Below are 25,004 nucleotides of genomic sequence, written 5' to 3'. Positions count from 1 at the left end.
TTGTATGCTGTCCGTCCGTCCACATTTGGTTTGTAAACACTATAGCATTCACATTTCTCAAGTATTCTTTATCAAAGTTCCTGAAAGATCTCAGCCAAGTTTGATAATGAGCAAAATCACATAATAAATGCCATAATTATTGCCCTTAGATGGTCCAAATTTTCATTATATTATACAAAATCCTTATAAACACTCTAGAGGTCACAATTTTGTTTCAGATTTTATGAATCTTGGTCATGATTTTTATTTTTGTAAGCAAAGTTTGATGTTTGGTAAGGGGGGTCAACTCAAAATATAGGTAACCAGGTCAAATCTTACAAAAACAAAAACACTGCGCCAGAGTTTTGGTTCAATAATGATGAAACTTGACCAGGATGTTTGTGTGGACAATATCTAGGTAAAGTTTGACATTTGGCAAAGATTGAATGAACCGACTCCTCTCAGGTGAGCGAACTAGGGCCATCTTGGCCCTCTTGTTACATTACACACAATAAGAAGCGTTTAAATAAAAACAAATCATTATCTTGGGTAACATGCATTTCTTGTCAAAGAAGTTAGACTCAGTAACAATAATGATCAATAGGTGCACAGGTTCTTATTTCCGTATAGTTTGCCAATGCAAACATAATGTGGTTTCGTCCTTATTTCTATAAATAACCTTCAATCATTCATCTTGTTCAAACAATATAAATGTCAGACCGTTTTAAAGTTGTCTCGTTTATCTTATAGGAAATTGTCATTTATATCAGCTCTTATTAGCGCATTCACTATGTTTGGAAAAAATGCAACCAATCAACGTGCTGACAGTTGTAAGTTTGTACATATAATCTTCCATAATAACTAACACATTACATGTTTTTTTTCGAAATTGGAACCATTTTCTGGCTCAAAATTCTGTCTCTTCCTTTGTCTGTGCAACTTTCAGGGATTGGAAATAATCAGGTAGATGCTCCAAATCAGATATATAATTTCTTATTTTACTATGATAGGTACAAACTGGCCTTTTACCTAACAATAACAGTTTTTTTTTATCTGATTTCGGGGGAAAGGGCCTGGCCTCTTTTGAGGGGAAAAAAATGAAGCGAAACGCCGGATTTTGGGGAAAAAATCGCACGAAATGCCGGATTTTGGGGAAAATAAGGAAAGTCCTAAATAATCAATTTACCATATTGTACTGTTTTTAAAACAAATTCAAGGCAACAGATAATTTAATTATGTATTATTTTTCTATTTTCTACACTGCATCAGGTTAACTTATAAATTAAAAGGTTAAAAAAAAATAAAAAAATATTTTGGGGGGGGGGGGGGGGAAATGAAATCTAGGGGAAAATTCCCCTGTTGGGGGAAAAAAATCGAGGGGAAAGGGCCGTTTTGGGCGGGTCACAAAGAAGGAAAAAAACCTGAATAAATAACTGTACAGTTGAATATTTGCCTACCCTCACTTGACATTCAATTAAAGGGCTCTTCAAGGGCATATAGGCTTAGATTCACTAATCATTCATCTTTATGTTTTTATTGCCATTGATTTATTTCGCTATTATAACATTAATGTTCTTCTTAACTTTTAATTTATATTGAAACATATATGTATAATAAGTTTTTTACACATTTTATATAAATTCATAAATATTTGACAAAATCGTATAGTCTCGCTTTAAATTGTTTGTTGAGATCAGCATAATTTTGTTGTGAGCTTTAAATTAAAATGGAATATACACCCAAAAACTAGAACAGAATATTGACACTAATGTTTAAGACTTACAATGTACCATATGTTGCTTTAACATTATCGTAAAGTCTAATCTGCTTTAATTTAGTTAAGTAAAGTAATAAATTAGTGTTTAAGTCTGGAACTTTAATAAATGTGATCATCACAAGAAAAACTTGGCATTGAAGCATGTGATTTATGAAATGCCCAGATGATTTTTTGTGTATCTTGATGGCAAAACCCAGCAACAAAACTGTTTAATTAATGCAGTGATAACCCCAACACCAGTCACTTATGAACAAGGCTCTTTCAATTTCATCTGTGAAATTTTAGATATGGTAGCCAAGATTGAATTTCATTGAGGAAAGAGGAGAAAGGGTAAAAGATAACATCTCTTTGATGTTATTTTGTGATCTAGCTTCCATCAAAGATGTATAGCTATACAATATGTTTATATTATCACTTATCTGTTGGATTTCTTTCAATTTTGCAGTCTACATCATATGCTGTTATCAGCACTAATCATTATTGCCTGTAATTTTTCACTGCAGACTAATGTTTGGCATACCGAGGTTGTCCAGTGTGAAAGTGTCGAAAGGAAAGCCCTCTTAAGACGTTTTGACAATATTTTTTCTCATCAGTAATAAATACGATAACGGTTATCGGTAGATTTGATCCTTGAGGCATGGTGCATCAACTATTATCACGTTGACCCCCCTGTGTTTCCTCGAGGTCTAATCTGAGCACAGTGTGCACGTGACAACTCTTTCCCCCTCGGAGACTTAAAAACATGCTAATGAAAAGACTGCATGTTGCGTTATATGACATGGTATGATAGCCAGTGCAGTTTGCCTTGTTTCTGGCCTGAGATCAATTCAATAATTCAAAGTTACACCATACACTCCTTCTGCTTGCAGATTTAAGGTATTATAAAAAAATTACTTAGTTTTGTAAACCTTATCTTTTTTTTAACTGAGGAAAACTCTACTACAGTTGACTTTATACTTTAATCAAATACAAGAGAGAGAAAGATAGACAATGGGAATGAATAGAATTCTGAGATTGAATAATGATTATCATACAGATACGTTCAACAACTGTACCGTTCAGAAAATTAATTGTGTCATAACTAAATATATTTATTGTGATATTAAATGACAGGGACTGCATGGATTAATATTTTAAAACTTTCAGGGCTGGAACCGAATTTTAAAGGCCTTTGCAAACAGTTTGGATCCAGATGAGATGCCACAGAACATGGCGTCTCATCAGGATCCAAACTGTTTGCTATTCTGATAGTATTCTTTAAAAAAAATCAAAGAAAATGCTAATTTTAGAAATTTAGCAGACGACATTTTAGCAGACGACAAATATCTCAGCATGCAAAGGGTTACTTCTAGTATTATGATAAATGAAATAATAATATTTTGTGATAATTGTTATCAATACTATAACTCCCATGCATTCATACAGTTTATCAGTATACAACATTTGTACTGCTGAAATGCAAATATAGCTGCATACGATAATTAATTGACAGATGTAGTTATTCTATCATGCATGCTTAAAACCAATTTCATGCAGAGAGAAACAAATTAAGCGAGCATGTTATGCAATGTTTAAAAAATAAGCCCAGGTAATTTACGATCCTCTGAAGAGAGTCTTTGTGGTCTTTGTCATATCTTTCAACTTTCCTGCCTAAAAGGCGGAGAACTTGCAGATAGAATCTCTTGCCTTGTCCCGCATCATTAGGTCTGCGTAATCTACATATTATTATAGGTTGTCAATGAATAATCGCTTTAACCTCGCAGGTTTTTTTACCTAAGCCACCCTTAAGTTAATTGAGGCTTCACAATGCGCTATTCACAAATTGCGCAAACTGTTTCAAAAGAATCAGTTTATCATTGACGATTATAAATATGAGTCCACAATTTGTAGATTAGCTGACTGATTTACAGACACTTGAAAAACTGTGGTACCTCGAGTGTTTTATGGTTGCATGCTTCAGTCCTGGCATTGTATTTAAGAGTTCATGTCAATCAAGATACACCTGTCAAACTTAAGAAATTTAATGCTCTAGACGTCCATGTTGTTGGCAGTTAGTTTCCCCTATGTATGGTATTGTTAATTGTACTAGTTTAAATAGCGTCAATCTATAGTGAACAGTTTAACAGAACTGCTATGGTATCAATTTATAGAACATTAAGTTAATGATTGTAAAATGTACAAGATTTTCTAAAAGAGTTTTTTAATAAATCTTAATAAATTGAATATGTACTGGTAAATTTTATACCATACTGAATCCAGGCCAGGGGACCATTTCAATAAACATCGTAGTACACATTTACAATAGGACACATTTTTCTAAGATACATAATTGCTAAAGTCCATATAATATGATTATAAATTGTCAGTACTTAATTAATTACATTGGCATCTCAAGCGCCGTATATATTTGACGAGCATGGCGCACTTAAGTTCGTGTACTTATTAAGATTATAAAATTATCGTGTAAGTTCAAATTGCAGTACGATTGTTTATGAAACGGCCCCAGGTTTATAACCACTGTAAGATTCAAACCTGAACCCTATATAATGCTTACAGAGCAAATGCTCAACCCAGTTGAGCTAACATTCACTGTCACAAAATTAACCTTAAATTTCTCACTCAGAAACAAAGTGAAAATGGCTATGTGCAAACAGCATAAAACCAGAACAGCCTGCGAGTAACTCGCAGTCTGTTTAGGTTTTATGCTGTTTGCTGTTCATCAGTATCTAAGGGTTGGAAATGAAGCCTTTGAAACTTGAATTTAGTAAGAATGTCTTTAACTAAATTTTACTTTCCAAGGGATACTACAAATGCTTACAAATACGTATCTAAGTGGGAAAGGGTTAATACATGTATTGTTGTTGACCCAGAATTGCAGGCTTTAAGATGATACATATGCACCGGATTCACCATGGATGTCTGTCTGTTTGTCAGTTCATCTGTAGATACATTTTATTTTATGCTCTCCGGTGGTTTATAGAGAAATATCAGTGATTTAAACTGATAATTTCACTGTTTCAAAAAGTGAAAATTAACAGTGAAAATTATCGATAATTTTCACTGTTTACTGTGGAATGACGTCATTTTAAGCTCACCTGATTTTGTCAGGTGAGCTTTTGTGACCGGTCTCTGTCCACGTATGTCCGTCCGTCCTTCTGTTAACATTTGCACGTAAACACTCAAGAGGCCACATTTCTTGTCCCATCTTCATGAAACTTGGTCAGAAGCTTTGTCCCAATGAAATCTCGGCCGAGTTCGAAACTGGGTTGTGCTGGGTCAAAAACTAGGTCACTAGGTCAAAAAAGGAAGAACCTTGTAAACACTGTAGCAGTCACATTTCATGCCCAATCTTCATGTAACTTTGTCAAAATGTTTGTCTTAATGATATCTTGATTGAGTTCAAAAGTGGTTCCGATCCGTTGAAAAACATGGCCGCCAGTGGGCGGGGCAGTTTTCCTTATTTGGCTATAGAGAAACCTTGTAAACACTATAGGTCACAATGTTTGCCCAATCATCATGAAAGTTGGTCAAAACATTGGTTCAATTGATGTCTCGGACGAGTTCGAAAATGGTCGAGATTGGTGAAAAAACATGGCCGCCAGTGGGCGGAGCATTTTTCTCTATATGTATATATTGGCAGTTTTCCCTATTTGGCTATAGAGAAACCTTGTAAACACTCTAGATGTCACAATTTTTGCCCAATCATCATGAAAGTTGGTCAAAACATTGGTTTTATTGATATCTAGGACAAGTTTGAAAATGGTCTGGATCGGTGAAAAACATGGCTGCCAGTGGGCGGGGCATTTTTCTCTATATGTACATAGTGAAAACATGTGAACACAGTAGAAGTCACATTTTTGGCCCAATTTTCATGACATTTGCTAAGAACATTTGTTTCCTTGATACGAGAGTTGAGTTCAAAAATGGTTCTGGTCAGTTGAATAACATGGCTGCTGGGAGGGGGGCAGTTTTCTCATTATGCCCCCCTCCCCCTTTCGAAGAAGAGGGGGTATATTGTTTTGCTCATGTCGGTCCGTCCGTCCACCAGATGGTTTCCGGATGATGACTGAAGAGCGCTTATGCTAAGGATCATGAAACTTTGAGGCATATTGATCATGACTCGCAAATGACCCCTATTGATTTTCAGGTCACTAGGTCAAAGGTCAAGGTCACGTTGACCCGAAATAGTAAAATGGTTTCCAGATGATAACTTAAGAACCCTTATGCCTAGGATCATGAAACTTTGTAGGTACATTGAGCATGACTCGCAGATGACCCCTATTGATTTTCAGGTCACTAGGTCAAAGGTCAAGGTCACGATGACCCGGAATAGTAAAATGGTTTCCGGATGATGACTCAAGAACACTTATGCCTAGGATCATGAAACTTCATAGATACATTGATCATGACTCGCAGATGACCCCTATTGATTTTCAGGTCACTAGGTCAAAGGTCAAGGTCACGGTGACCCAAAGCAGTAAAATGGTGTCCGAATGATAACTCAAGAACGCTTATGTCTAGGATCATGAAACTTCATAGATACATTGATCATGACTCTCAGATAATCCCTATTGATTTTAAGGTCACTAGGTCAAAGGTCAAGGTCACGATGACCCGAAATAGTAAAATGGTTTCCGGATGATAACTCAAGAACGTTTAGGCCTAGGATCATGAAACTTCATTGGTACATTGATCATAACTCGTAGATGACCCCTATTGATTTTCAGGTCACTAGGTCAAAGGTCAAGGTCACGATGACCCGAAATAGTAAAATGGTTTCAAGGTGATAACTCAAGAAGGCTTAATCCTAGGATCATGAAACTTCATAGGTACATTGATCATGACTCGTAGATGACCCCTATTGATTTTCAGGTCACTAGGTCAAAGGTCATGGTCACGGTGACCAGAAATAATAAAATGGTTTCCAGATGATAACTCAAGAACACTTATGCCTAGGATCATGAAACTTCATAGATACATTGATCACTCGCAGATGACCCCTATTGATTTTCAGGTCACTAGGTCAAAGATCAAGGTCATGATGACCCGAAATAGTAAAATGGTGTCTGGATGATAACTCAAGAACGTTTAGGTCTAGGATCATGAAACTTCATAGGTACATTGATCATAACTGGCAGATGACCCCTATCGATTTTCAGGTCACTAGGTCAAAGGTCAAGGTCACGATGACCCGAAATAGTAAAATGGTTTCAAGTTGATAACTCAAGAAGGCTTAGGCCTAGGATCATGAAACTTCATAGGTACATTGATCATGGCTCGTAGATGACCCCTATTGATTTTCAGGTTGCTAGGTCAAAGGTCAAGGTCACGGTGACCCGAAATGTAAAATGGTTTCCAGATGATTACTCAAGAACGCTTATGCCTAGGATCATGAAACTTCATATATACATTGATCATGACTGGAAGATGACCTCTATTGATTTTCAGGTCAATAGGTCAAAGGTCAAGATCATGGTGACCTGAAATAGTAAAATGGTTTCTGGATGATTACTCAAGAACGCTTATGCCTAGGATCATGAATAGGGCTGTCACGATACGCCGTGAGCGTACCGCGGTATATCGTGGTACGGCAACACTGTATCGTGGTACGTACCGCGATATTTTACAGAATATGTATCTGTGAAGAAAACAGCAGAATATCAAGTTTTACAAACTTTATTAAACTCAATAATCAGAAAACACTGGTATCATAGTATGACTAGAAACTGTAAAAGAAACTGTAATAAACTTGATAGAAGTAGTCATTATTATTGTTCGCGTCTTTTTCTAAAATGTCTGCCATGTTGTTTACAATAGCTGTGACTACGATCTGTGTAAATCGAACGCTTCAAGGGCATGTTCAAAATGCGGAGTCAGCGGGACCAGTATTGGAAATCCGTAGCGTTCTGACTCTTCCTCGACTTATTCAGAATCTTAAGATAACATGATTCGGAAGTGCCATGCTTTGAATGATCGATATACTAAAGAAAGAAAATAAGAAATAGAATAAACATCTTTTGGATAATTATGAACTTATTTGCAAAGGAAATCTGTCCCTAATTCCAAAAAAGGTACGGACCCATACATCGCCGTATTTTAAACGTGAAAGTTAAACATCTACAAGTGGAAGCGCTTGCTTGACCTGGATATTAACGGATGATTTATTTAGCCCTTTTGAATAGCTTCTACATTTTTCAAAACGATATCTATATCAAAATAATTATGTAATGTATTTATATCTGTGCTAATATAATAGTATTAAAAAAAACGGTGCGGCAACGCCGTACCACGGTGCGATTTTTTTCACGACATGCACCGCGATATACCAATATACTGGTGAATCGTGACAGCCCTAATCATGAAACTTCATAGGTACAATGATCATGACTCGCAGATGACCCCTAATGATTTTCAGGTCACTAGGTCAAAGGTCAAGGTCAAGGTGACCTGAAATAGTAAAATGGTTTCTGGATGATAACTCAAGAACGCTTATGCCTAGGATCATGAAACTTCATAGGTATATTGATCATGACTCGCAGATGACCCCTATTGATTATCAGGTCACTAGGTCAAAGGTCAAGGTCACAGTGCCAAAAAACGTATTCACACAATGGCTGTCAAGGTCACGGTGACTCAACTTAAAAAAATGGTTTCTGGATGATAACTCAAGAATGCTTACGCCTAGGATCATGAAACTTCATAGGTACATTGATCATGACTTACAGGTGAAATAATGATGAAACTTGACCAGGATGTTTTTCTGGACAATATCTAGGTCAAGTTTGACATTTGGTAAAGATTGAATGAACCGACTCCTCTCAGGTGAGCGAACTAGGGCCATCTTGGCCCTCTTGTTTTAGGAAATGGCTTCATTGTGCCAGCAAAATTCTTTAGTTAAACTCTTTAACAATGTATATAAACGTTTAAAAAAAAGCATAAAATAAAAAGATTTTTTTTTTTATTCGGTGGAATATCGATTTTAATTCACTTGTGATCATAGAAAATATATATTTTCACTCGTGGCTGCGCCACTCTTGAAAATATTATTTTCTATGAACACTTGTGAATTAAAATGTATAATTCACGGAATCCAACAAATATCCTCTATATAATTGTGTTGTTCTGGTTTTATGCTGGTTGCAAAAGCCATTTTCGCTTTGAATGCTGCTTATGGGGGAAATTTAAGGGTTAAATTAAAATCTCTACATTCTAGATACAACCACTTACGGTGTAAGGTGTCTTTGCCCCTTGTATGACTACTGTAAACGTATAGAAATTCGTCAGTACGAAATTTGGTGGTTTAATAATAAACAACTAATTCGTTGACACGTAATTTCGTGGATATCAAATTTTCAGTAAAGTCTGACTGTCATAATAACTAAACTTTTATTAAAACAATCAGAGTGATAATAAAGCATATTCAGCTAATCTGTGTTGACAGCAAGATATGAGGTTAATGTGCACTGAAGCATGAAAGTATTACCGATAATTGTCGATAAGAGCGATAAATCGGCGCACTTAACTTAAATGGTGGGTCCCTGCTCGCTAATTGCCATCAATGTTGTTTTAACAATATTTGCAATTCTCAGCGCAATCGTTCCCTTAGTAGAAACAATTGAGTAATAAGGTCCCCAAAATACACGCATGAAAACCATTATGTCTCTTTTAACTTTAATTGGCACTAATTGACGTATGTGATAAATCTGCAAACTGTTAATTTGAGTATTATTACCCAAACACTTTCAATCAAGAAAACAACATATTTTATTAACCATCATATCCCAATCAAACAATGCCTCTTTCAAAATGGTTGCAAACGGGAACAGTTCAGACACGTTCTCCTACTAACTATTACAAAAAACAAATATCTCGAATAACCAACAACAAAAGAAAATGTCGAAATGACATTGGGAAATGACCGATTTCAGATTAAACATGTATAAATAATCGTTGGTACTTGAATTCGTGGTTCAGCGGACCATCGAAATTCACGAAAATTTGTACCACACGAAATGTAATGGTTTTACAGTATCTCTAATTGCATATACTGGAAGAGTTTGCTTGACAGACTATCTCTGAAGACAAATGTTCCATTTTTTTTATTCTGAATATGTGAACGTATTGACCAACCAATTCTTAGACTTAAGTCTAAAAATAGAAAAATATTCTGAAAAAAGTAGTGTTCTAAAATACTTGAAATTTAAGGCTTGCATGACAGGTAACACATATAATTGCATCAGTATTAATTTAGAAAAGTTTATTATTGACACAAGCACCATTTCCAGCTTGACTGTGTATTCAGTCTCTGAATTTGTGCATGTGGCTCAGTCTATTCTTTATTTATAAGAATACGAATTGGTCGGTTAATATGGGCCCTGGTGTTGTTTAAATTGATTCTGGGAATTCTGAGGTAATGTTATTTGATGAGGTAACAAAATAAATATAAACAAAAAAATAAATATGTTTCCTATAATATAACATGGTACTGTATTTCAGATGGGGCAGACGAGGGACTCCATTGAGCAGATCTCTCTATTGTTGACAGCCCCTCGCATGTGTCCAGACCACCTGGTGAGTACTCCCATAGGACATGGTGAATGGCAGGGCTTATTTCCTTTCAGAGATGGTGGGGCTTGCCTAAAGCCGCAACCCCCCTGAAACAGTTTTTAAAAATGAAGACAAGTTACATGACAGATTTTATTTATAATTTATTCAGAACCATGCAATGTAACAACAATTCCTGGCTTGAGAGGATGTTGTGACTATGATTCCTGAAAGATTTTTAATGTGGCTAAAATTCTCTACATAGTGGTCTTGGTGGTGAAAATTCCCTACACAGTGGTCTTGGTGGTGAAAATTCCCTACATAGTGGTCTCAGTGGTGAAAATTCTCGACACAGTGGTCTTGGTGGTGAAAATTCCTTATACAGTGGTCTTGGTGGTGAAATTCCCTACACAGTGGTCTTGGTGGTGAAAATTCCCTACACAGTGGTCTTGGTGGTGAAAAATCCCTACTCAGTGGTCTTGGTGCTGAAAAAAAATCCCTACACAGTGGTCTTGGTGGTGAAAATTCCCTACACAGTTGTATTGGTGGTGAAAATTCTCTACACTGTGGTCTTGGTGGTGAAAATTCCCTACACAGTGGTCTTGGTGGTGAAAATTCCCTACACAGTGGTCTTGGTGGTGAAAATTCCCTACTCAGTGGTCTTGGTGGTGAAAATTCCCTACTCAGTGGTCTTGGTGGTGAAAATTCCCTACACAGTGGTCTTGGTGGTGAAAATTCTCTACACAGTGGTCTAGGTGGTGAAAATTCCCTACACAGGGGTCTTGGTGGTGAAAATTCCATACACAGTGGTCTTGGTTGTGAAAATTCCCTACGTAGTGATCTCGGTGGTGAAAATTCTCGACACAGTGGTCTTGGTGGTGAAAGTTCCCTACATCATGGACTTTATGTTGAAAATTCCTACAAAGTTGTCTTTCTGGCTAAGAGAACCTACAAAGTGTTCTTTACAGCTTAAAGATACCTTAGTCTATTTAGGTATTAGATTTATAACCTTCACAGTGGTCTATGAAGATATTAGACTATCTTAAATAGTGTCTTACTGCCTGAAGTTTCTCTTTTTACGGTATACAAAAGTCTTTTTAGCTTTATGTTACCAGAATTCTTTGTGACAAAATTTAATCCATACAAAGATGCCTTAATGACCAAAATTCTCCCCATAAGGATATGTTGGATTTTATTTTTAGCTCACCTGATTGCTCAGGTGAGCTTTTGTGACCGGTCTTTGTCCGTCATCTGTCCGTCCGTCCATCCGGCCGTCGTCCACATTTGGTTTGTAAACACTCTAGAGGCCACATTTATTGTCTGATCTTCATGAAACTTGGTCAGAAGCTTTGTCCCCATGAAATCTCAGTCGAGTTCGAAACTGGGTCGTGCCAGGTCAAAAACTAGGTCACTAGGTAAAAAAAAAAATAACTTGTAAACACTGTAGATGTCACATTTCATGCCCAATCTTCATGTTACTTTGTCAAAATGTTTGTCTTAATGATATGTTGGTTGAGTTCAAAAGTGGTTTCAATCCGTTGAAAAACATGGCCGCCAGTGGGCGGGGCAGTTTTCCTTATTTGGCTATAGAGAAACCTTGTTAGCACTCTAGAAGTCACAACTTTTGCCCAATCATCATGAAAGTTGGTCAAAACATTGCTTTTATTGATATCTCGGACGAGTTTGAAAATGGTTGGGATCAGTGAAAAAACATGGCCGCCAGTGGGCGGAGCATTTTTTCTCTATATGTATATAGTGAAAACATGTGAACACTCTAGAAGTCACATTTTTTGCCCAATTGCATGAAATTTGGTCAGAAAATTTGTTTCCTTGATATGAGAGTTGAGTTTGAAAATAGTTAATTGTGGGCAGTTTTCTTATAATTATATAGTAAAAAAAGCTTTGAACACTCTAGAAGTCACATTTTTTGCCCAATCATCATGAAACTTGGTGAAAATATTGGTTTTATATTTATCACATAATTAATGCCATAATTATTGCCCTTATATTGTCCAATTTTCATTATATTGTACAAAATACTTATTAACTATCTAGAGGTCACAATTTTGTTACAGATTTTATGATTCTTAGTCATAATATTTATTTTTGTAAGCAAAGTTTGATGTTTGTTAAGGGGGTCTACTCAAAATATAGGTCACCAGGTCAAATCTTACAAAAACAAAATCACTCAATATGCCAGAATTTTTGTTCAATAATGAGGAAACTTGACCAGGATGTTTGTCTGGACAATATCTAGGACAAGTTTGACGTTTGGTAAAGATTGAATGAACCGACTCCTCTCATGTGAGCGAACTAGGGCCATCTTGGCCCTCTTGTTCCTTATCTGATTACTCAGTGAACAATATTTTGTAACACTATATACCCTGGACATGCTTCATTCTCACTTCTATTTGCAATAGCATTACCTTTATAAAATTAGTTTTTGTTTGCATACAAAACTTCAAAATTGCATAAATTCTTCCTTTAATAGCACTTTATAGAAAAATATTTCATGATGTGATATTGCATGAAATGAAGCGGCTTAGAATGCAAGCTTTTGAGAAGCCCGTGTTGAGGCTCCATGGAAGCCTGATATTTCATAATGGGACCATTATAACTAATCCACAGCTAATAATTAGTAATATTATATTAAAGCAAGATTGAATGTATTCAAGTTCATGTCCAATTTTGTAAGTCTAAAGTTGTCAATACATTTTATTAAAAATCCAAAGAGGATTATGTAGGCATTTAGAGCTGACTTTGATTTACTAAGAGTTCCACATTGATAAGCCGACCTTGAAGAGAAAAATACTTAACATTGAAAATAATTAAAATGTTTCAATAATTTTGGATGATTCAGAGAACAAATCTCAAAAAAGTCAGATCGCGCACAAACCAAAAGAAATCTAAATCGTGTTCGATTCCTTTTAATAACATTGAAGTTCAGCTTCAACTATCAAGCAATTTTACTAGTTTGTATAAAACAGATTTAATGTACTAAATCCAGTGACAGTGTAATCTTATGTAAGACTCTTGATCATTGGATATCAGCATTTATTTGATGTGCAGTTTTAATTTGCTGTCTCTGATCATAATTTGTCAAAGGAATATTGCAGTGACTCAATAATTTGTCAAAGGAATATTGCAGTGACTAAATAATAATTTTATATTAATGCCATGCTGTAATTTCTTTTATTATAATCTTTTTTTTATTAAAGAAAAATATAGCTTTTTAAATTGTGTTTAATCTGCAAAAGGCCTATAATACAATTATACTGGTTTCACATCGTTTTACCATCCTGGCAAAATTGCTGCAAAGCAAAATATTTTCATAGACTAAAACTATATGTCAATAGGTGAGAAAACCTTTATAATCTTAAACAATATACCCTTTTTCATGTAATTTAGCATGTTTGAATCTATACTTTCAAACAAAATGATACCATTGAATCCATGTTGAACTGCCTTACACAAGTTTTAAATTTAATGGTATATGTTATTGACATGTATACAATAAAAAAGGAATAGGATACAATGACCTACCTTCTGACGAATTCGTAACTGTAAATTGCAGGAGTGGAACAAGCAGGATTTTTTTAGCTCACCTGATTGCTCAGTTGAGCTTTTGTGACCGGTCTTTGTCCTTCGTATGTCCGTCCGTCCATCCGTTAACATTTGCTCATAAACACTCTAGAGGCCACATTTCTTGTCCCATCTTCATGAGACTGGGTCAGAAGCTTTGTCCCAATAAAATCTCGGCCGATTTCAAAACTGGGTTGTGCCGGGTTAAAAACTAGGTCACTAGATCAAAAAAAAGAAAAACCTTGTAAACACTGTAGAAGTCACATTTTATGCCCAATTTTCATTTAACTTTGTCAAAATGTTTGTCTTAATGATATCTTGGTTGAGTTTAAAAGTGGTTTCAATCCGTTGAAAAACATGGCCGCCAGTGGACGGGGCAGTTTTCCTTATTTGGCTATAGAGAAACCTTGTAAACACTCTAGAAGTCACAATTTTTGCCCAATCATCATGAAAGTTGGTCAAAACATTGGTTCAATTGATGTATCGGATGAGTTCGAAAATGGTCAAGATTGGTGAAAAAACATGGCCGTCTGTGGGCGGGGCATTTTTCTCTATATGTATATAGGGGCAGTTTTCCCTATTTGGCTATAGAGAAACCTTGTAAACACTCTAGAAGTCACAATTTTTGCCCAATCATCATGAAAGTTGGTCAAAACATTGGTTTTATTGATATCTCGGACAAGTTTGAAAATCGTCGGGATCAGTGAAAAATCATGGCCGCCAGTGGGCGGGGCATTTTTCTCTTTATGTATATAGTGAAAACATGTGAACACAGTAGAAGTCACATTTTTGGCCCAATTTTCATGAAATTTGCTCAGAACATTTGTTTCCTTGATACGAGAGTTGAGTTAAAAAATGGTTCCGGTCAGTTGAATAACATGGCTGCTGGGAGGGGGGCAGTTTTCTCATTATGCCCCCCCCCCCCCCCTCGAAGAAGAGGGGGTATATTGTTTTGCTCATGTTGGTCCATCCGTCCACCAGATGGTTTCTGGATGATAACTCAAGAGCGCTTATGCCAAGGATCATGAAACTTCATAGGAACATTGATCATGACTGGCAGATGACCCCTATTAATTTTCAGGTCACTAGGTCAAAGGTTAAGGTCATGATGACCCGAAATAGTAAAATGGTTTCCGGATGATAACTTAAGAACGCTTATGCCTAGGATCATTAAACTTCATAGATACATTGATCATGACTTGCAGATGACCCCTATTGATTTTCAGGTCACTAGGTCAAAGGTCAAGGTCACGGTGACCCAAAGCAGTAAAATGGTTTCCGGATGATAACTCAAGAACGCTTATGCCTAGGATAATGAAACTTCATAGAAACATTGATCATGACTCGCAGATAACCCCTATTGATTTTCAGGTCAATAGGTCAAAGGTCAAGGTCACGATGACCCAAAATAGTAAAATGGTTTTTGGATGATAACTCAAGCGCTTAGGCCTAGGATCATGAAACTTCATAGGTACATTGATCATGACACGCAAATGAGCCCTATTGATTATCAGGTCACTAGGTCAAAGGTCAAGGTCCTAGTGCCAAAAAACGTATTCACACAATGGCTGTCAAGGTCACTGTGACTCGACTTAGAAAAATGGTTTCCGGATGATAACTCAAGAATGCTTATGCCTAGGATCATGAAACTTCATAGGTACATTGATCATGACTCGCAGATGAAATAATAATGAAACTTGACCAGGATGTTCGTCTGGACAATATGTAGGTTAAGTTTGACATTTGGTAAAGATTGAATGAACCGACTCCTCAGGTGTGCGTACTAGGGCCATCTTGGCCCTCTTGTTTTTTAAAGGTACACTGTGCTGGAGCTTGGTATAAATGGAAGTTTGCTGCATATATATCACATGCTATGCTGAAAATATGCCACAGAGACAATATGTCTGCTACCAGCCAAGTACTCTTTTGGAAATACAAATTCACCTTGTTCTTTGCAAACCTTATCTACAACACTGATATGATGGGCAATATGCTGACAGTATCATGAAAGTTCTCTCTAAATAAGATTTGAAATTACTATGGAAACAGTTAAGATATAAAGATGCTTCATGTTTTAATGCATTGTAACATTTTTTGTTGGACATTTAGTTTTCAATGTGTCCAAAAACAGCTTAACAAAAGAATGATTCGTTTTTGCCTTTGCTGACTTTATCCTTAATTTAGTCAAGAAAATCCATCCAGATGATATTTATATTTCTATAATTTTATTGTCAGATTTGATAGCAGAAACATCCCAGATAATCCCTGTGTGATATTTATTTGACACAAACATGTTGCAGTCATTTTATCCAGCAATGTTACTCCATTGTGTTTTGTTGTTTTATTCAGTCACAGCAGAACACAATTTTGATTGTTTCATCCTTTCTAGCCATCATATGTTCTTCCTTTCAAGTCATCGTCCTTTCTTCATTTCCAGCAATCATCATTTTTTCATTTTTAGCCTTCAGCATTTCTTCCTTTTTTAATGATACAATATTTTATTGTTTAGATTTGGTTACGTTACATTCTTGTAGTTTGCTACATTTTCTTTGATTTAAATGTGTTATAATTTGCAATTTACCAGAACTTAAGATTTTATTATATACTTTATTATATAATACTTGATCTAAAGTGTGTGTCTGTTTCTATTTGCAGGGCGAATTATGGAAATGTTTGGAACACATGGCTCCAGGTAAGTTCAAGTATTGGTGGTTTAAGGTGTTTCTCTGCAAAATAACTAAAACGTTAATAATTTTGAATTGATTTTTTATTGCGTAAAATCCTGTTACTTTTGTAAATGTCTGCCCAACATTTTTTTTTACAATCAACCCACTTTGAATTGAATTTCATTATATTTGTTTGATTTTCATGATGCATGAATTTCAATTGTAGTTAAATTTTAAAATGGTGTGTTGTTATGTCAACATATTTCAATCTGTTCTAAGCTGAAAAACAAACTAAGTCATCAGAACAAAGACAACAAAAAATCATGTTTTCAGAAATATTCTCCTGCATTAAACTTCGTAGTGGAGTTCTTTATGGATTAATATTTGATTTTCCTACTCAATCCCTCTTGGTGACTAAAGTTAATGGCTCCAGTAAAACTGACAATATTTAGTTATTGGATTAAGATTGTTATCATAACAAAGGAAAGGATCAGGCAATTTATTGTGAAACACTCTGTGAATTTAAGACAGTGCCACATAGTCTGGTGTTTGTTGGTTGCAAGTTTTTGCTAAATTACTGATCTTAAAGGTTATGTGTTCAGTTGTAATAGTCAAATGCGTTAACTACAAAACCTATAATTCTTCAAATGATCGTATAAATTAATGATAAAATCCATAAAAAAGGATACAATTCAAATGTGTCCTTGCTGGTGAATTTAACATGGATCCTTTTACAATAAAATTAAAACTGTTGTAGTTTGTGAGTATTTTTCATGCTATATATATAGTTTGTGATATTCATACATTTTCCAAATTAAAGATGACAAGAAAAGAATAAAAAACAAATTTTTAATATATTCATTTTGATTGCAGAGTATTCATTATAACAAAGCAACAGTTCTCATTTATGTTCTTTAAAAGTCATTGGCAAGCAATTGTTGTTTTAATTGTTGTATATGGATTGCCAAAACTGCCTTTCTTTTTTATGAAACTAACATTACTATTGGTCTACTGAACACATGGTTGATCACCACATGGAGTGTGCCTTCTATCTGTACTTAAGACACCAAGTTCTGGTTCTACCCAGGAAACAGACTCAAGAGCCTTCAGGGGTTATTCTGCTATGTAAAAAAGGCTGTAAAACAGACCCAAACCCAAATCAAATTGACCTGATCCCAAACCAAAATTAAATAAAAAACTGAAGGCACTTTAGGTGTTCGCTGTTGTAAGGTTTAGACGCAATTCAGTTTTAAAAATTATGTTATAACTATTTATATTGCAAGTTTTAAATGAACACAACCCATTCAAATTTATAAAGAGTGTGTCTTAAAGCACAAGTCCAGATGTGTTTTTTTAAAATCATTAATGAACAATAATTTTAGCTTCATTTTGGGAAAACAGGGCTTAATGCATATGCATTAATTGTCATCCCAGTGCCAGAGAATCATTAAATGAAAAACATTATAAAATCATAAATGTCATCCTTGATTAGTTTGTGTGCAATGCACAGGCTAATCAGTGTGCACAGGCTAATCTTATTTGACATGCATTAAGCCCCGATTTCCCTGAAAGCAGCCAATATGTACAGATTTCAATGATAATTCAATAAATAACGCTCACACTAAAAATAATAATCCCAATTTCAAAATTTTAGAAAGAAATTTCTTAAAGACTTATGATTGGTATAGACTGTATATCTCGATTTTTGTTAACAACCTACAAAATATGTAACTGTAATTTAAAAGATTTTTTCACAAAAAGACCAGGAAAAGACCTGTTGTGTCAATATTTGTGATACATTTTTTTCCCAATTTGGTCCTTTTTGTCGATAAAAAAAATCCCAAAGTGTCCACTTTTATAGATTCAAAAAATCCCAATTAACAGACACCTTTTCCCAAAATGGCTTGAAAAAACCCTGGCCTTTTAATAAGCCTATTAGGCTTTGGATGTAATGGATCTAAAATACATGGGTTTAAACTAAACTAAACAGTATGTTGTTTTTAGGTGACATAATGTTAGGTTAAGTTTACATTATGTTAGGTCAAGTTAACATTATTTGTGGTTAAGTTATTATTATCTTTGGTTAAGTTGACATTATGTTTATAATGTTGCATAAGGCATAAGGCTGATTTGTGCATCAAGCATGTCGTTTAATTTTGTTGAATTATTCTTGTTTGAGTTGGTGTTGTTGTTGTTGTTTTAAACTCATATATTTTAAATGCACATCATTCAAATTAGCAGTCTTAAAGATTGAAGTTTGAGCTTTAAAAACTGCCTCTCTGTGTTATAATAACCAATGACTTTATTCTATCTTTAGTAGGTTTAAAAAACATGTTGGGGGGTACTTAATATTTGTATTTTACTGCAGAAAATGAAACAAGAAGTATTTTGTTTTCAATTATGTAACTATGTAATTATGTAATATAATGTTACACAGAGCATAATTATAGTTAAATGCTTTTGATATGCTGTTATTATAAACATTTAGCCAGAAAAAACACAAACAATTTTTACAAATATATTATAATATATAAATACAGAAGGCTTGGTAAAAGAACATAAATTGTATATTTAAATGACACGCAATCAGGCAAATTTCAGGGCTTATGTCATGAGCCTAAAGTGTTGTCTCACATTACCCTGTGCAATCCACACAGGCTTATCTGGGACAACATTTTCTGCATACACTGTTTTTGTTTTGTTTAAGGAAGATCCCTCCTTTACAAAGAAGATTCCAAAAAAGCAGAAAGTGTCCTCCCTGATAAGCCTGTGTGGACTGCACAGGGTAATCTGGGGCAATACTTTGGGCTCATGAATTAAACCTGGTTTCCTCAGTGATTGGCCCATTAATTTTCTAAAATATTTATGCTCTGTTGAATTTGCTAAAAGCACTGTAAGTATTGTACTGGTCTTTTATTTGAAAAGTGTGGCAAATATAAAAGATATTCATACAAGTTTACAGCGCAAGACAAATATTATATCCACTTCATTTTAATGAAGATAATTGTGTCAACACTTTTCATATCCACTTGTTATGTTCAAGTGTCACCTATTTAACACCATGTTTGGTAGATAAACATGCCAAACAGTAAGCCCATGACAAACAAATTGCCCTGGCCATGTTGTAAAACAGCGGTCATGCTGTATGACAATGGCAGGATAAAAAAGCTGATCTTATTGTATAGGAACAACATGCCAGGTACTTGAAAATAATCTGGATATCGGGCACAGGTATTTGAACAGAAGGTAGTCCGCTTTATAAGCAAGGCATTTAATTGACCGATGGTCAATATTTAGATAGGTGAATAAAGAAAAAAGAAGAGATGTATTGAGCAAATTCACAGTAGTCCATCACAATGATTGTGTTGGTGTATTTGTGAAGAATGCTTAAGGTTTGGTCGAATTTTAAAGTATGTTTAGTGTTTGTTTTGGAAAATTTGTTTCATGAGCAGCTTGAATCTTGCATGTAAATGGTAACTGTGATTGAATGATTGCTTGTAACTGTCCTTGAAACAATTGTCCGAACAAAATTATAAGGAGTGAAGGGGCACTTGAATTTTTTTATGAATAATGCAGTATAGGTTTTTAAGTAACAAAAGAAATTCACAGAACAATGTCGTTATACACCGTATTAATGTACATTAATTTGATTTAAAAATATTCATTTTTAGCTCACCTGAGCACAACGTGCTCATGGTGAGCTTTTGTGATCGCCTTTTGTCAGTCGTCCGTTGTCCGTCGTCCGTCGTGCGACGTCAACATTTGCCTTGTTCACTCTCTAGAGGCCACATTTATTGTCCAATCTTCATGAAATTTGGTCAGAAGATTGGTTTCAATGATATCTTGGATTAGTTCGAAAATGGTGACATTTGCTTGAAAAACATGGCTGCCAAGTGGCGGGGCATTTTTCCTTATATGGCTATATATGGCTAAAGCAAAATCTTGTAAACACTCTAGAGGCCACATTTATTGTCCGATCCTCATAAAACTTGGTCAGAAGATTTATCCCAATAATATCTTGGACGAGTTCGAAAATGATGTCGGTTGGTTGAAAAACATGGCCGCCAGGGGGCAGGGCAGTTTTCCATATATGGCTAGAGTAAAACCTTGTTAACACTTTAGAGGCCACATTTATTTTCCGATCTTCATGAAACTTGCTCAGAACATTTCTCCCACTGATATCTTGGATGAGTTCAGAAATGGTAACCTTTGCTTGAAAAACATGGCTGCCAAGGGGCGGGGCATTTTTCCTTTTACGGCTATATATGACTATAGTAAAATCTTGTTAACACTCTAGAGGCCACATTTACTGTCCGATTTTCATGAAACTTGGTCAGAAGATTCATCCCGATAATATCTTGGACGAGTTCAAAAATGATGCCGGTTGGTTGAAAAACATGGCTGCCAGGGGGCGGGGCATTTTTTCCTTATATGGCTATTGTAAAACCTTGTTAACACTCTAGAGGCCCCATTTATTTTCCGATCTTCGTGAAACTTGGTCAGAAGATTTATCCCAATAATATCTTGTTATCTCAGGTGAGCGACTTTGGGCCTTCCAGACGCTCTTGTCTTATATATGTAACATTTCTCAGCCCTGTATATATAATCTTGCAATCAAGGGCACATTGTTTATGAAATCTAGTCGTAAATAAATGTTACTGATATGCTTATTGATAACATTTGCAAGTTTTCATTTGCTTACATCAACAAATTGTATATTATAATATTTGTAAAAAGTTAAAAATAAAATGAAATAATAAAAACAGTTTTTTTTTGGGGGGAGTGGGGGGTGGGTGGGCAAAAGATGAATTTCAATAAACAGAAATGAAAATGGTCATTAATGTTTTAAAATGAATTGCATTAATGATGTCAACAATACACATTTCTTAAAACTCCTTGATTATCTTTACATAAACTTTAAATACGAATATTAAACATAAAAGTGCACACAATTCTTTTTATGATCAATTATTGCACAAGGTGGGACGCACATTGGCCAAAACAAAGCATGGAAGTTACTTGGTACGTTACCACCATAATATTAAGGTCTGAATGTATAGATTTTATATGGTTTAATGTGTTTTTAAGGTAATGACAAATTGAGAGATTGTACTATTGATTGGACATGTCAATCAATGAACAACAGTGGACTAATTATATTTCACTTGGAGAGCCATTCGCTCGGAAATAACAGATAATTGAGTGTCGAGCTTCAATCTATTATATCAGATTTAGACAAATAAACAGAAACAAGGGATAACAGAATGATCCATCCTTTTTATGCCCCCTTTCGAAGAAGAGGGGGTATATTGTTTTGCACGTGTCCGTCGGTCCGTCCACCAGATGGTTTCCGGATGATAACTCAAGAATGCTTATGCTTAGGATCATGAAACTTCATAGGTACATTGAACATGACTGGCAGATGACCCCTATTGATTTTCAGGTCACTAGGTCAAAGGTCAAGGTCACAGTGACACAAAACAGTAAAATGGTTTCCTGATAACTCAAGAATGCTTACACCTAGGATAATGAAACTTCATAGGTACATCGATCATGACTGGCAGATGACCCCTATTTATTTTCAGGTCACTAGGTCGAAGGTCAAGGTCACAGTGACTCGAAACAGTAAAATGGTTTCAGGATGATAACTCAAGAATACTTACGCCTAGGATCATGAAACTTCATAGGTACATTGATAATGACTGGCAGATGACCCCTATTGATTTTCAGGTCACTAGGTGAAAGGTCAAGGTCACAGTGACTCGAAATAGTAAAATGGTTTCCGGATGATAACTCAAGAATGCTTACGCCTAGGATCATGAAACTTCATAGGTACATTGATCATGACTGGCAGATGACCCCTATTAATTTTCAGGTCACTAGGTCAAAGGTCAAGGTCACTGACTTGAAACAGTAAAATGGTTTCCTGATGATAACTCAAGAATAGTTAGGCCTAGGATCATGAAACTTCATAGGTGCATTGATCATGACTGGCAGATGACTGCTATTTATTTTCAGGTAACTAGGTCACAGTGACAAAAAAAGTATGCACACAATGTCTGCCACTACAACTGACAGCCCATATTGGGCGCATGCATGTTTTACAAACAACTCTTGTCATTAGATCTAAGTGATTTCAGTCTTATAAAAAAAATTTACTACCAAATTGGAATGATCACCTTGTAACATATTTGACGGAGAACACAAGAACACGATAAACATTTACAAAGTCCATTTCAGATTTCTATGCCTTTTATTTCTGCTTCTTAACACAACGTTTTCAAAATGTTTGTCAAGTTCAAGATAACAAGGGAAGCCCGCAACAGGCCCAGCCCGTGATAGCCAGCAATTATTCGCCTTCTATCTTCCGCTGCGCAAGAAAGACTGCCTTATTAATATATATATAAACAACGAAAGCTTTGATAATTGTTACGTATGCAATTCTGATTGGCCGTGTAAAGTGATGTGTCTGCAACGTGGAGTTGATTTAACGTGTACTATTCTGATTGGCCATTTGTAAAGTCACGTGTCTGCAACATAAATGACTTATGGAATGGACACATAACGAATACATATGGAATTGACCGATCATTGACACAATTCATAAGGTTAGTAAATATTCGTGCCCGTCACTTATTGACTTTTGATAACCCGAGGCTACTGAAATGTTGATCCAGATGGCCGCCTATCCAAGACCGCATGAAATCTGGTACAAATTTTTACTATCATATTAATCCAACAATGCTCCAAATGTGTGTTTTTTGTGCGTTATGTTACAACCTGCATATTCTTTTTTGAAAATCATGTTTTTTCTGTGAAATTACAGATGCATTGCAATCAATCCTCACTGCTCAAGTGCATCTATATTTATACTAAAACATAATTTTATAGTCATTTGTTTGTAAACAAACATATTTTATACATTTCTGACATTCTGACATTCCGGCCATTCTTGATGACTAACAGATTGCATTAGAAGGGTCTATAAACAGGCACAACCGGTCCATGGCAGTGAAATCATAAAGATAACTTATTCAGGACAGGATGAAGACAAATGACATTTTAATGGATGTATGTTGTTTAAAGTTTCACTGCTCACTACTCATGCTTTTGCATTTATCAGTGACATTGTCACTATTGTTATTTGGTGGCAGACATGCAGTGACAAATAACTTGAGGTATTAGCTTGTGTCGTTTTAAAACATATTTCGAGACGTATTTTAATTTACATTTAGGGGTAGATGTAAGATGATAATCAGAGAAGAGGCAACATAAACTATGTGATGATCAGATAACGCTGTATGTGCATAATTTCAGATTACTTAAATAATTTTAGGGCAATTTTGCGGTGTATTTTATTGCTTTGTAATGGTTATTATGTATATTAAAGCCGCTATGTTTGGGAAAGCATGACTGAAATGCCACGAGTCATTGACCTAAAATTCATGTGTTAAAATTTTGTCCTAGGTAAAACTTTCTTTACGAAAGTTTTTCAAAGTATAGTTAGACATGTTCATACAAATGCTTTTTAAAAGAAATATAGAAAAATGGCAAATTGCATATTTTGCATATAATTATTCACATATGGTTGAGAAAAGATGACAAAAGCGTGTTAAGGCATACATATTGATCAACTTTCGTCTTTTTCATTAACAAATAACCAAATGAAGGCATAAGCCTTGGGTGAATTTGAAATATGTTGCTTTGCATACGTCAAAAGTTCAATGACATCATTGTTTGGCACATGTGATGCCATTCGACAAAGATGAACCTGAGAGGGAAACAAGATTTGTAGGCCTGTAAATAAAACAATGATGGGTCTTTTCTTGCCTAAATAATTGCAGCTTTTATAAACATAACACCATAGTTCTATGAATTTACAAGCTTCATTGGTTTCATTGTGTATGATTTGTTGGAAAAATAACATCTAATTGATGCCTCAATTTGTGAATGACCTTCAGTCATTGGTTCACATATATTAGAACACAAGTTCAGGAGTTTAGTCATTGAGCGTCTCTGCTTTCAATAATCAAAATCCATTCAGCCAGGGAAAATAATCAAATTGATATATATTTTACTCTCATAGTCCATTAGGGTCTGGGAATCAATAGTTCGTTTATAGAGCTGAGGCATTCATGGAACACTTCATCTTCTGTTAAAATAATTGAGTTTGATTTTCTCCCTAGAGAGGTGTGCAGCTATTATAGAGATATTTTATCACTTCATCAGAATCCGGAATATATTTGACCCCTAGGATGATGCTTGATTGAATTTGCAGAGACTTTAGGATTTCCCGACAAACTGTTGCAGAAAAAAAAATAACAGAAACAACTGCAGTGTTTTCCTTTATTGTTTTGCAATTGAATTTATCCAAAATGTAAATAATAAATTTTGGCATAAGGATGTAATATTTCTTGTCTTTATTTATGTTATTGGTTTGAGACTAGAAATCGTTT

General features: G+C 35.2%; 1 protein-coding gene across 5 annotated transcripts in view; it reads left to right on the top strand.

Moving 5' to 3' along the window:
- LOC127855309 (reversion-inducing cysteine-rich protein with Kazal motifs-like) overlaps positions 1-25,004 on the top strand; it is a 207,139-nt gene that overhangs the window by 93,319 nt on the left and 88,816 nt on the right. For 3 of the 5 annotated variants that reach the window (XM_052390769.1, XM_052390768.1, XM_052390767.1), the window contains exons 3-4: positions 10,253-10,327; positions 16,538-16,574. The exons of 1 other annotated variant lie outside the window; for it this stretch is intronic. In XM_052390769.1, coding sequence (XP_052246729.1) covers positions 10,253-10,327; positions 16,538-16,574 — 112 coding nt within the window. The remainder of the gene's footprint in view (positions 1-10,252; positions 10,328-16,537; positions 16,575-25,004) is intronic. One more of the 5 variants, XM_052390770.1, reaches the window with a different exon arrangement.

The sequence above is a fragment of the Dreissena polymorpha genome, chromosome 13 (assembly GCF_020536995.1).
Source record: "Dreissena polymorpha isolate Duluth1 chromosome 13, UMN_Dpol_1.0, whole genome shotgun sequence".
In the NCBI taxonomy this organism is placed as follows: domain Eukaryota; kingdom Metazoa; phylum Mollusca; class Bivalvia; order Myida; family Dreissenidae; genus Dreissena; species Dreissena polymorpha.
This window is presented reverse-complemented; position numbering and strand designations above follow the sequence as displayed.